The sequence below is a fragment of the Schistocerca cancellata genome, chromosome 4, assembly GCF_023864275.1.
Source record: "Schistocerca cancellata isolate TAMUIC-IGC-003103 chromosome 4, iqSchCanc2.1, whole genome shotgun sequence".
Classification (NCBI taxonomy): Eukaryota; Metazoa; Arthropoda; class Insecta; order Orthoptera; family Acrididae; genus Schistocerca; species Schistocerca cancellata.
The window spans coordinates 52,377,688-52,392,474 of NC_064629.1; the positions used below are offsets into that span (position 1 = coordinate 52,377,688).

The following is a 14,787-nucleotide window of genomic DNA, read 5'->3' on the forward strand; positions in this document are numbered from 1 at the left end:
TGTTAAGTCCCATAGTGCTCAGAGGCATTTTAACCTTTTCCTACTACTAAATTCCAGTCACCCATGACTATTAAATTTTCGGCTCCCTTCACTACCTGAATAATTTCTTTTATTTCGTCATACATTTCTTCGATTTCTTCGTCATCTGCAGAGCTAGTTGGCATATAAACTTGTACTACTGTAGTAGGCGTGCGCTTTGTGTATCTTGGTCACAATAATGCGTTCACTATGCTGTTGGTAGTAGCTTACCCGCATTCCTATTTTTTTATTCATTATTAAACCTACTCCTGCATTACCCCTATTTGACTTTGTGTTTATAACTCTGTATTCGCCTGACCAAAAGTCTTGTTCCTCCTGCCACCGAACTTCACTAATTCCCACTATATCTAACTTTAACCTATCCATTTCCCTTTTTAAATTTTCTAACCTACCTGCCTGATTAAGGGATCTGACATTCCACGTTCCGATCCGTAGAACGCCAATTTTCTTTCTCCTGATAACGACGTCCTCTTGAGTAGTTCCCGCCCGGAGATCCGAATGGGGGACTCTTACCTCCGGAATATTTTACCCAAGAGGACGCCATCATCATTTAACCATACAGTAAAGCTGCATGCCCTCGGGAAAAATAACGGCTGTAGTTTCCCCTTGCTTTCAACCATTCGCAATACCTACCAGCACAGCGAGGCTGTTTGGTTAGTGTTACAAGGCCAGATCAGTCAATCATCCAGACTGTTGCCCCTGCAACTACTGAAAAGGCTGCTGCCCCTCTTCAGGAACCACGCGTTTGTCTGGCCTCTCAACAGATACCCCTCCATTGTGGTTGCACCTATGGTACGGCTATCTGTATTGCTGAGGCACGCAAGCCTCCCCAGCAATGACAAGGACCATGGTTCATGGGGGGGGGGGGGGGGGAAGAGATTTTAGTATTTTCCTCATAAACAGCTCAAATATTTCGAAAAATGTACTTACATCTCCACCTGGTGATCTATATAAGATAACAATTATAGTATTCTCTGCATTTAGTCTTATACAGCTAAATTCTCCATCTAGCTCTGCACAGTAAGAGCTAACATCTATTTTGGTAAACATTATAATATCTTTAACAAATATTAGAACACCTCCATTCTTTCTTTCACTTCTACACATAATGTCTCTAACAGCATATCCTTGAAGAACTAGGTACTTGACCTTCTGTCAGCCAATGTTCTGAGACACAAACAACATCAACATTTTCAATACTACAAAAATGTTCTAATTGTAATACTTTGTCCTAATGTTCGTTTGCATCACAGTAACAGATTTATGTTTATTGTTTATTGTCTGTGAACACACTCTCATTTGAATGTTGCTTTTAGCACCTAGTTCAAGTACAGGAGGTTTATTACCCACCGATTCACTAACTTTTATAATAAAAAATGAGGTACATTCCAGGTATTACTCAAACCGCTACTTTTGTAGATTGTTTTACTCCATATGAGTCTTTCTCTAATTAGTTTCTTTGACACGTTCGCACACAAACTTTTCCCCTTCATAGTTTAGGTGGCACCCATGTCTGGTGTGAAGGCTACACTGCAGTTTACTTATGTCGATCACAGCACAATTTGCGTATTCAGAGCACAGTTTCTTTATTTTAATATTTGTTCTTCGAATTTCTTTATTAACACACGAACTATAGATCGTGCCTATGAGGCACTTATTTTTTTCTAGAAAGTTCTGAAGCACTTTTACACAAACATCTGCTTCATTTTTTGCAATATCATTTGATCCCATTATGCATACAACAAAGTCATTTTCTTGCATGGATTTTGTTTGAATGCGAGTGTCTAAAATGTGTTTAGTTCCTGCTCCAGGTTTGACAACATTGGTCACTGCTATGATTCCATTTATTTCTCGAAACATACTAGATATACTCCTGCCATGGCTGTCTGTTAGAAAAAGCACACTGTTCTCTTTACCCGATATTCCCCATTAATCATAGTTTTTCTCAGAGTGATTATTCGTTTTCAGCGCATTGTCTTTTGCGAGGTCTGGATGATTTACACTCTCTTTAACACCGTTACTGGGCTGCAGAACACCGTATTTGTATTTATCCATAAATGTAACTGCTGTTGCAAAGTTCGTTGTTATTTTTCCAGCTAAAGTCCTACCTTTGTATCTCACTTCTTTCCTTTCGTCAGGTGCCACTTCACTTGATTTTTTTCTTCGACCGTAGTTCCCCATTTTCATTCTTGAGTGTGGTGATTTCACTTCTTAAAGTGTTGACTAAGAATTGTAGACCTGAAACTCGTTCTCTTAAATTTGTTATTTCAATGTTACAATTCTCGCAAACTCCCTTTTTAGCACATAACTGTAACTTTTTCTCGTATTAGAGTTACACACTTCTACACTCACAGCCATCTTGAACGTTTTGATTTGGTAGCCATATCTCCAGATCTGCAGACTGTCAAATTTTATTAATACTGGGAACTAAAATTCTTACTTCTGAAACTAGGGACACAACAGGAGGGAGGTGAAAAAGTCTGCATTTCTATTATAGGTGACCAATAGAAGATAAGGGGTGAGTATAGCAAAAATGGAAGAAATAATGCTATGTAGAATTAAGAGGTCATATACTCACTTTTGACCATGTATTAGATGTCAATACAAGACTAAACATGTAAGGGTCAAGGCACATGCAAAGATATTAATGAAGATTAATAGTAGGGCTGAAGGAAGCGAGATTAAAGTTTAATGTCTCGTCAACAGTGCAGTGATTAGAGGTGGAGCACAAGCTTAGATTATAAAAGGATGGGAAAGGAAACTGGCCATGCCCTTTTCAAAGGAACCATCCAGGAATATGCCTGGTACCATTTAGGGAAATCACAGAAAATCTAAATCTGGATGACTGGATAGGGAATTGAGCTGTCACCCTTCCAAATGCAAGGTTAATGTGCTAACTCGGTAATAGTAAGACTGAAGATAGTAGAATAAAATAAAACAAAATTGCTATATTGTACAAAATTGCAGACAGACAAAATGCCAGCAAAAGGGCGATAATCTAGAACAGGACTAGGAAACTAAACAAGGGAGAAGTAAAACAAACAGGATGGCTTAATGAACGCTAAAATTACTAAAGCACGCATTAATAAAAATTAAATCTGCGTTTGCTTTTATCTGTAAATCAGGGTGGTAGGTAAAGCAGCTGCACTATTCTAAAGTAAGAGAGAAAAGGAAGGGCAATAATATTGTGGAAAGGGTAGATTGCTGCTCACTGCAAGATGGCACATCGAGTTGCAGGCAGGCATAACAAAAAAACTGTTACACATGAGATTTTGGCCACAGCCTTCTTCGGGAAGACCCCCCCCCCCCCCCTCCACACACACACACACACACACACACACACACACACACACACACAACTGTTACACATGAGATTTTGGCCACAGCCTTCTTCGGGAAGACCCCCCCCCCCCCTCCACACACACACACACACACACACACACACACACACACACACACACACACACACACACACACACACGTGACTGGGGGAGAGGAGTCTGTACAGCACCTGGTCTTTGCCAACTGTCTGATGACTACTCCTATAAACTGTGGTAGAGTGATCCCATCTCAGAAGTCCAACATAAACCTCCCATCTCTCTTTAAGCCTTAGGTCCTTCCCAGAAGCTATCCCCCAAATCAATTTCCCTCCTCACCCCTATGACACTCTGCATCCCATTCTATACGCTCCCCAAATCCACAAACCTGACAATCCTGGACACCCTGTTGTAGCTGGTTATTGTGCTCCCACTAAACAAATTTTGGCCCTCACTGAGCAAGACCTCCACACAACTGCCCAAAATCTAGCTTCCAACATCAAAGATACTAACCACTTCCTTCAGCAGCTCTCCATCATCCCCAACCCCTTTACCTCCAGAATCCCTACTTGCCACTGTCGATTCCAAACCCACTACCTCATTCCTCATACACCTAACTAACTTTATCCTAACACACAACACACAAGTTTGTAACATAAGGAAAGGTATACACACAAATCTATGGCAGAGCCTGGTGTAACCCACATGGTACCCTCCTATGCCAACCTCATTATGGGCCCTCTACAGGAAAGCTTTGAAGCCTCCCAGAACAACAAACTCCTGGTCTGTTTCAGGCTCATTGATGATATCTTCATGATCTGGACTCGGGGCCAAGACACCCTATTCACATTCCATCGCGTGTCATGGCGGCTGCAGTGTAACACGTGTTAAGGTCAGCTCGCAAAATTTAGTTGAATTCGAAGGTGTTATCGCAGGTGGTGTTGTCTAGTACCAGGAGAAATTGTGTAAACAACAGTGTTCTGTGCAGTAGTGCTATTTTTTTTTCTGTGCTCCGCCAATATCTTCAAGAAAATGGTAAACAGAAGAGTCAACAGCAGCGCGTCCAGCAGCGGGGAAGCAGCAGGTGCGGCAGGCTCGCTCTTGGCGGAAGGTGCGGCCGCGGCTCCCGGTATAGCGGAGCTGGTCCACTCTGAGGTAAACGCTGCGCTTCGCGATAAAAACAATCTCGATCTGATAGCAGGCACTATATCAGATACTGTAACAGCAGCAGTATTGGCCAAAATGCGTGAAACTGTTGAGGCCAATACTGCCGAAATTACAGCACTAAAAAAGTCTGTGTCTGAATACGATAAAATGGCACGAGAGTTGGAAGTGAAACTATCTGCCGCAACAGACGAGCTAGAACAGTACCAAAGGCGAAATAGTCTATGACTAGGCGTTGAAGTGACTAAAGCAGACATTGACAGGAGCCATCGGGTGGGACGAAAACTGCCAGGTGCTACCAAACCTCGTCCAATAATAATTAAATTTGTCTCTTACCGAAAAAGGGCAAAGATGTTTACCCAGAAGAAGAAGTTAGCAAGGACAGGGCTTACAATAAGGGAAGATCTGACACGAACGGCTAAAGATTTTAAACAGTGCCCTATCCCATTTCGGTCTTCAGAATGTGTGGACTCAGGATGGCAGAGTAATCATTAAGACAGCAGCTGGAAAGAAGACAGTCACAAACATGACAGAACTGAATAGTATTACGTGAAGCTACTCGAGCCAAAAGTGCAAACTTAACACCATTTGCAAATTGTAACAGCCCTATACTCAGATATACTGTCTTGTAATTGTGTTAACTTTTTAATTATACCCATATTTTTACCTTCAACTAATTGTTTTTGAAACTGTATTAACTTTTTACTATTTTTTTTGTACCTGTAGCTCTAACCTTTACTTAATTTTAGTTACTGCTAATACTTTTTTCATGTTCTCAGTTTATTCTCTTCCATTCTGTAATAGTTCTATTGCAATTATTAGTCTCTCCTTTAGTTCGTTAATCACCTATCTCCTCGGTTTAAATTGTTCATAACAAAAATCACTATCAGTATCACTTTAGCAAATTTCAATCTAATTGTAGCTTCCTGCGATAATCACTACCAGTATCATTTTAGTAAATTTCAATTTAATTCTAGCTTCCAACGATAATCTATTAATTATTAAGCTTACTTCTATCTGCTGGCAGCATCGGCCTCTTAAATCACTCCCCTTTCCCTTTTATTTCCACCCTAAGCCGTTTCAAATACGCTAATTACATTTCTCCTCTTACGACATAGGATACACAGTGACACACAGCCGTCACTATTTTGGTCATATTCTCCTTGCACCGAATACCACTAATCCATTTTCTATACTCCTGCAACCTCAGGAAATCTCTTGCAGTCGCTTTTCTTTCGGCACTCGCGGAGTCACAAACAGGGCGCGCAAAATCTCGGACACCCCTGCGTTGTGTCACTTGGCGGAAGCAGCGGCCAGTGCCCCTCGCGGCAGGTAGTGCCTAACAAAGGGACAAACCAGTCTGCCACCCCACTCCAGGCCGCTCAGCGGAACGCGTCAAAGGTTTTAGCAGCTCACTGCAACATCCAGTCTTTACCTGCACATTACGAAGAACTTAGCCTCCTCTTCAACCAACTAAACTACCACGTAATCCTCCTATCCGAAACGTGGTTGAAACCACACATATCCTCTGCATCTATTCATCTCCCAGGGTACACATTTCTTAGGGCAGACAGATAAAAAAAGCAGGGTGGCGGGGTCGGCGCGTATATACGAACAGATCTCAAAGCGAAAGTCTTATGTACGTAAAACCCTGCTGAAGAAAAAGAGGCTGAATTCATGTTCATTGAAATAAATATACAAAGTCGGAAGTTCTTGACTGGCGTCGTGTACAAGCCGCCAAAAATAAGCTCAATGAGTTCCTTTCAGTCGGAATTACATTCACTTCAGTGTCAATACGAACATGTCATTGTAATGGGTGACTTGAACATAGACCTGCTAAGAGACACTCCCTCCGCAATAAACCTAAGAAGACTGTTTAGTTGCAATAGCATGAACATTCTTCCATTACAACCTACACACCATACGGCGCACAGACGTAATCGCAACGAAATAGACTGACAAAGTAAGAGACGTTGGTCAAACATCGGCCCCTGGCCTCTCAGCACATGATGTAGTATTCCTGGCCTACTCTGTGCAGCCCCCAAGGATCAAATCGCGTTACATAACTTGTAGGAACATGAAACGTATTGACCTTGACGCTCTAACAGCCGATTGCTCAGAAATCTCATGGCATCAAATAATGAGAGAACCTACAATCGACGGCAAAATTAACGAACTTGGTGATAAACTCACTGCCCTCTATGACAAACATGCACCTGTACGCACAATCCGTGTAAGAAAATCTCCTGCTCCATGGCTGACAGCTGAGTTACGTCAAATGATGACTAATAGGGATGCTGCCCACAGGCGTTTCAAGGCAGACCCGAAACCCGAGCATTTCGAAGAATATAGAAAGCTATGGAACACAGTGAAACAATGCATTAGCAATGCTAAAATCAGGCACGCTCGCTCCCTTGTATGCAGCGATCTGACGCCCACGACTCTATGGAAAAATCTCCGTAGCTTGGGAGTCGGAAAGGCAAAATCGGAAACTACTTTTCATGTGTCAGCTAACGAATTAAATGAATTCTTCTCTGCACCTCTGAATACCAGCACGGCTGATAATTACCGTCCACAAGAATCCCCAAACAGGATAACTAACAACAATACCTTCCATCTAAAACATGTAACAACAAATACGGCAAGAAAAGCAATAATGAGAATCTCTTCTGATGCAATAGGCAACGACAGTATCGGTATAACCATGATTAAGAATGTTGCCAATATCTTAGTACCTGTCTTAACTGACATATTTAATTTTTCCCCCGTGTGCGGAATATACCCAACTGCATGGAAAAGAAGCATAATTCGACCCATCCCTAAGATCGAAAACCCGCAACTGCCTAGTGATTACCGACCAATTAGCATACTGCCTGCTGTTTCCAAAGCACTTGAATATATTGTTCATAACCAAATCACTGAACACTTGCATGAATTCTGCCTATATGACAAATTTCAATAGTGTTTCCGTAAACATCACAGCACAAACACTGCTCTAATTAAAGTAACTGATGACCTGAAATATGCCATCGACAATCGTAAGGCAACAATATTGACGCTACTAGACTTCAGCAAAGCTTTTGACACTGTTAACTTGGACATATTGCTCAGAAAAATGCAACAGCTTAATTTCTCAGATAGTGCAATGAGATGGTGTGAAAGCTACTTAAAAGACAGACAGCAATGTGTTGTCTGCGTAAATGAAAAATGTTCCTGGAAACATGTTTCCTCGAGAGTGCCACAAGGATCAGTCTTAGGACCACTTTTGTTTTCTTTATATGTCAACAATATTTCGTCGGTTCTGTCCTCTTGTAAATATCATTTCTATGCCGACGACCTCCAGCTCTACCTAAGCGTCAGACCTAAAGATGTAAACACTGCAATCGCTCAGATGAATGATGATCCGTCTTCAGTAGTGGCATGGGCGAAAAACCTGGGGCTTAAACAAAATGCAAAAAAGACGCAAGTAATCTTAATAGCCCATCAGAAATTAATAAGTTCAGATTTCCGCGAATGGCTACCTCCTATTCTGCTCGACGGTACTGAATACCATATCTGAAAACAGTTAAAAACTTGGGTGTAACTTTGGATGAGCATCTCAACTGGGTGGAGAATACAGTCGCAGTGTGCCGAAAGACGTCTGCTTGTCTCTATGCTCTCAAAAAGTTTCGGAACATATGTCCACAGGACTTGAAACGCCAGCTCGTGCAAGCACTCGTTCTACCGAACCTCCACTATTGTGATGTAATTCAACAAGGCATGAGTAGTGAAAACAAAAGACGGCTAGAACTAACCATGAATGCCTGTGTGCGTTACACCTGCAACATTCGCCGATATGATCATGTTAGTGCTTCATACTCCGAGCTAGGGTGGCTGCGGCCGGACAAATTGCATGACTACCACACTATGTCTACTTCACCGACTCCTCGTCGCGCAAGCACCCCAGTACCTTACTTCAGAGATTAAAAACCTGTCATGCCATCATAATCGAAACACGAGGTCACTCTTATTTGGTATCCTAACTGTGCCCACTCACAAAACAAAAACTTTTGCAAACTCTTTCTCATTTGCCGCTGTCCGTCTCTGGAACAAACTGCCCCTTACCTTGCGCAAAATTCAATCTTCTGCTGCTTTTATGAAGAAGTTTAAGCATTTCCTACTATCATCCTCATAACGTTCTCCACAAAATTAATGTACAAGGCCAATCCTCTCATCTGTCAAATAGCAAAGCTAGCGTCTCCTATCTTGCTCCTGAGATGCCTTCCTCTTCATCTATCTCTATTAGCCATGCAATTTTCTTTTCTTTTATATTTCCTTAATTAAGTTTAATCATGTCTCTCTATTCTTCTCCTCCCTTCTCCTCCCTACTGTCTAATTATAACAGTACTTATGATCTACGAACAAAAACTTTATATGTATGTATTTTTCCAGGTGTGCCTTTGTAATTATTTATTTCACTTTCTGTACTAGATGTAGTTTAACATGCCTACTAAAACATATGAATGTAAAATAAGTAGAATGTCTAGTTAGATGTAAGAGAGGGCCTGATGGCCCTAATCTTGCCAGGTTAAATAAATAAATAAATAAATAAATAAATAAATACATCATAACCTCAACACCTCGTCTCCTATTTGCTTTGCCTGGTCCTCCTCAACTCAGCGTATCACCTTCCTGGATGGTGACCATCCCTGTCCGCATTAAACCCACCAACCACTAACAGTTCCTGCATTTTGATAGTTGCTATCCCTTCCACATAAAAAAGTCCTTCCCATAACGCCCACCAATCTGGGGACGGTGTATGGGCACTGATAAGAGCTCTCTTGCTACGTATGTTGAAGGTCTCAGAAAGGCCTTCACAGACGGGCAGTTCCCCCAGACCTAGTCCACAAACTGATTTCCTGTGCGATACCCTCACACAACCCCTATCCTCCTCTCCCATCACTGCCCCCCCCCCCTTCCCAAAGAATCAGCTACAAAGGAGCAACCTTTTTGACATCCAATATTACCCCAGATTGGAACAACTGAACCACGCTCCTTCATCAGAGCTTTGGTTATCTCTCATCACGCCCTGAGATGAGTGACATCCTACCCAGGATCCTTCCCATCCCTCCCAAAGTGGTGTAGTGTCACCCAACCAAGCTCCACAACAACCTAATCCATCTCTATGCCACTCCCAATCCCAACTCCTTGGCACATAGATCAAATCCCTGTGAAAGACTCACGTGCAAGACCTGTCCAATCTGCCCACACATCACTTCTATTCCAGCTCTGCCACAGGCTTATCCTACCCCAGCAGTCACCAGGCCACCTGTGAAAGCAGCCATGTCATATGCCAGCTCTGCTGCAATCATTGTATAGCTTTTTGTATTGGTACAAGTACCATTCAACTGTCCAGCAGGATGAATGGCCACTGCCAAACTGTGGCCAAGAGCAGAGTTGACCATCTTGTGCTACAAGATGCAGCTGAATATGACATGCTCGATTTCGATGGCTGCGTCACAACCCGAGCCATCTGGATCATCATCTCCACCACCAGCTTTCCCGAAATGTGCAGATCCCCTTCTCTGCTCCTTTTCACTCCCCCCCCCCCCCCCCATTCCCCCCTACAGCCTTCCAATGCTATGCCTGGTAGCCTTTTCTTGCCACTATCTAGTCCCTGTGCACTTCACTGGGATGCGCTGACTCCTCTCTTCCCCCCCCCCCCCCCCCCCTCCCCACTCTTATCCTGCTATCCCTTCCCCACCCCACTCCGGATTGCTACTTCCATTGATGCAATGCAGTTGCAGTCTGGCTGAAACAATTGGAATAGTGATAATGTGTGCACATGGTGTGCTTGCTTGTGCGAATGTGTGTTATGAGCTCTCCTTTCTGAAGAACGCTTTGGTCAAAAGCCCATGTGCAACAGTCTTTCCATTATGCCTGTCTGCAACTCAATGGATCATCTTTACAGTGTGTGGCAGTCTATCCTTTTCATACCATTGTTGATAATCCAAACTGGACTTTCCACTGTTAGAGAAAATGAAGAGAAACAGGGAAAGTGAATACAAAAAAATGAACACCTATCAAAGAGAAAAACTTAATATAAAGTTAATGAAAAGGAAGTGATTTAGGGTAATCTGAGCCAAGAGGCGAAAAATGGATGCAACTTTATGAAATTTACCCACTTACACCAAAATGTGTGGTGAAAGTAATAATAAATTGTGTGTGAATTTCTAAGCCCTGATGCTATGTATGTTGAACCATGGGGTCTGGTCATTTTATTTGTAATGGTGTTTGTCACATTAAAGAACAGGCTTTACTGCAATGAAGTACTGCAACACAATGTGCTATTTAACTCATAAGTACAGTTTTGTCTTGGTTGTGATGAATACTGTTTTTTACCTATGTTGATAGATTTTGGTTCTGCACTTTAGTATCTTTGCCACGGAACTGATGGAAATATTCAAAATGCTTTTACCGTTTTTTTACTTCCATGCCACAGAATCTAAATTGTCATGATGAGTAAATACATCACATGTGAAGTGTATTAGAAAACTCATGAATAATTTAAGTATGTCTTAACAACAATTTGAAAAAGAAAGATTGCTACTCACAAAATAGAGAAGGTCCAGAGTTGCAGACAAGCACAATGAAGAAGACTGCTAAACATTTGAGCTTTTGAAGAAAGAAGTCCACTTTTTGCCAAAACACACACACACACACACACACACACACACACACACACACACACACACACACACACACGTCTCTGGGCACTGGCTCTGCGGGCACTGGCGCCCGACATTAAAGACAGTGGCAATGTGTGTGCAAGTTGTGCTTGTCTGAATGTGTGTAATTCTATTTTGCAAGAAAGGCTTTTTTGTCTGAAAGCTTGAAAGCTTAATGTTATGCAATCTTTTTCATTGTGCCTTCTCTAACTCAATACCTCCTCTATGTGGTGAGTAACAGTCTATCCTTTTTGTATTATTGTTATCCCACTCTGGAATTTCCATTATTTAAATAGTGCCCTTTTATTTTGTGATACAATACCAGCAATTTCAAAAGCATGTTTATTGAATACTCTTTTCCTTTGCACTCTAAACTCCTGTAGAATAAGTCTTCTGTGAGTTAACAACATCTTCATCTATCACATGGAAACTGATTAAATTTGCAAGAACATAGCTTCCCAAGTCATTCCCGCAAGTGTGGGTAATACTGCCCCATATCACAACTGTGTAATTAATTTTAGGCTGGTACATATTCCCAATCCTCTAAAAAGCCCTGCAAGATTCTATGTCTTCCATGATGTACCTATTCCTAAGCTTCTTTTTTTGTGGAAACTCTAGCGATTTATATCATGTTCATAACACACCAACTGCAGTGATTTGAAGTTGAATAACAAAGTTCACTGGACATTATTACAGTGTAGCTGGAATAACTGCAAAACTGTTCTATCTAGATGAGAGAAATTATTTTATATTACCATTACTTGTTATTAATTTTGATCTTAACCCTCATCCCATTTTTGCTGAACATGTATGGATCCCACAGAAACATCAGACACTACTGCTCTTCCTCACTCTGGGTGTACTATTTCACAAACACACAACCCAACCTGCTATATTCTTCCACCCACCCGTCAATCCATCCAACAACAATTATTTCAGCCTACATCTGGCAATATCTGTGGCATCAGTGGAACAGAGACATTTTATATCATATATCAAGGAGGGATAAATAAAGTTGATAGCATTTAAACTTTGGTAGCAATGCCCAGTTATACATCTTATGCTGTTAAGGCTATGAATTTTGCTTGTGAATTACACCGAGAGTTCATGAAGTCGGAATTGGTAGCAAGCAATGACTAATTGATTTGTGGAGGTGTAGAGCTGGAGGACAAAGCTTGCACAAACACAAACAATGATGAAGACATTATACAGTTTGCCTCATGTACATATAAGCTTCAACAACAAATGGACAGACTAAATCGAACAAGTATGCATGTAGACACAAAAATCATTATAATTAAGACAAATAAAATATATAATCAACAGGTGGAAAGTAAAATAGTACAAGCTGACAATGAAGCCACAGAGCCAACTATTGTGTTATATTTAGAGCAGCTGCAGACAATGACTGGATGGACAGCAAAAGTAAAACCAGAAGATTATGGCCAGGAGTGTGCATGATGAAGTAAAACAAGTCTTTAAAATGAAGCTTCTGTTGTGTCTGCAACATAAACTTTACAAGCAATGTGTATTGCCTGCTTTTTACTGATGGAGCGAGACAGACATCTAAAGAAAAGGAGTGCTCAATAAGTAATGGAAAGATGCACATAATAAATAATTAGGAGACACAGGGGAAACAAACAAATGGATCTGGCAACAGAATGTAGTAGAAGACAAAACTACATAATGAAAATAGCATGGAAGGGGACATGACATTTATCCAGGTGAATTGATGGACCAAGGAACACACTTTGTTGGAGTCCTGGCATTAATGAAAGAGAAAGAACATTAATTACCTAATGGAAGGTGAATAAAGGATGTTAGAAAAATGTAGGCACAATAATGCATGTGTATAACTGAATGTGTATGGAAAAGTCTAGAGCAGGGTTTCATTCAGCAATGTATGTCATATGTCTGATAATAAGACTTTCCTACTTTATGTAGTGGGTCTCTATATATAGGTTCTGCATAGCCTCCACCTTCTACTTCCCCTAGCTTTACCTTATTTTCTCCTTCACCTCTATGTTGCCAGAGAAATATCTTTACACTTCAAAAGCTTCAACTTCTATGACTATTTCACAGTGTATCTTTTACAAGTCACTAATTTCTTCTTTCTGATAACACTAGTTTTTTCATGTATTACTACTCATGTCTTATTTATTTGTATTTTGTAAGTTTATTTATTAAGTTTACTTACTTTCTCCCTGAAACTAGGAATAAGATGATCATCTGCAACCACAATGAATTTCAATGGTGATTTAGTGAATAGTATTGCTGATTTTATCACCACTAAAGTTTCAGCTAGACGATCTCCACATGCGACAACAGCTAACACAATTTCGTGAAATCTGAAAGAAAAGGAGTAAAAAAATATTAATTGTAAGATGACTTTATTGCTCACAAGAATACTGTAATAGGGTCATAATGAAATACATACATGAAAACAAGTTTGCTTTAATACTGAAACAGAGATCAGCACATATCCATACTTTTCAACTATTACCTCTCGAGTTTTCTTATTTGGAGTGTTATCCGAGCAACTGCTCTAAAGTCAAGGAATGACAAGTCTATAGACTCTATAGTGAACTAATGAGTGTATAAATGTATTAAAAATTTCTGTAAAGATTGTGAAATAAAGATACTGCACACATGGAAGTCCTCAAGTGAAGAGCTCTACAAAATTTCCCAGAAGAGGGGCTTACTGTAATTTAAAAGTACATTAACTGTTATATCGGAGATATATGAAAAAAGTAGCACCAACTGCTCGGGCACACATGCAGTCTACACGGCCCCTGTACGTCTCAGCATCACGAGCTCTCCACGTCGCAGTCACAACCGGACACCAGGCAGCAATACCACTGCTGGCAGAGGCTGCCATTTCCAAGGAATCTATTTGTGTCTGTGCAACATGTAACAAGAAAATAGTATGACGAGAATTCCACAACTGACACCTACAAAGGCCAGCACATGGACTACACAAGCCAGTTCTTCTGGCTATGAGAGCCTCTCCTGGCCTCCGGGCAGTGCTACTTACCTCATTATCTCAGGACAGTCTCAATGCCCATTGCAGAGACCACTGCTGCTGTTCTCCGCTTTCATCGTTGTTTCGTTTGAGGACTTAGGCTGATTCAAGATAGACTTTTCTGTGCCTGTGTTGGACCTAACCAGGACGACATCCTCGGAAATTGGATTACTTCCCTGCAAATGCAGTTTCCTACAAAGCTCCTAGTGACATTACTACATACTAGAAACAGTCTGGTATGCCAAGCTTCTGTACCAGTACCTCGCAAGACGTTGTATTTTTCTGTTTTTTATTTTTACTGTCGAAGTAGACGTATTTTTGACATCAATAAACTTGCTGAAACTTTATCACTATTTTTCTTGTCCCCCCATGAGGGGCACTCCACTAACTACTACTCTCCAATTTAATTTAGAAGGTTATTCGCACGAAGTATGAAGACTGGTGAACTTTCACAGTCTTTTTCTTCCCAACAAAAAGGATGGAAGGCAAAGTAAAGGGTTTTATATGTTTGACATTGCACTAATCATTGATGGCAATC

At 41.0% G+C, this 14,787-nt stretch overlaps 1 protein-coding gene across 2 annotated transcripts in view; it reads right to left on the reverse strand.

Moving 5' to 3' along the window:
- The window catches only part of LOC126185153 (glucoside xylosyltransferase 1), a 172,996-nt gene that overhangs the window by 69,289 nt on the left and 88,920 nt on the right, over positions 1–14,787 (reverse strand). For both annotated transcript variants that reach the window (XM_049928001.1, XM_049928002.1), the window contains exon 2: positions 13,425–13,575. In XM_049928001.1, the coding sequence (XP_049783958.1) occupies positions 13,425–13,575 (151 nt within the window). The remainder of the gene's footprint in view (positions 1–13,424; positions 13,576–14,787) is intronic.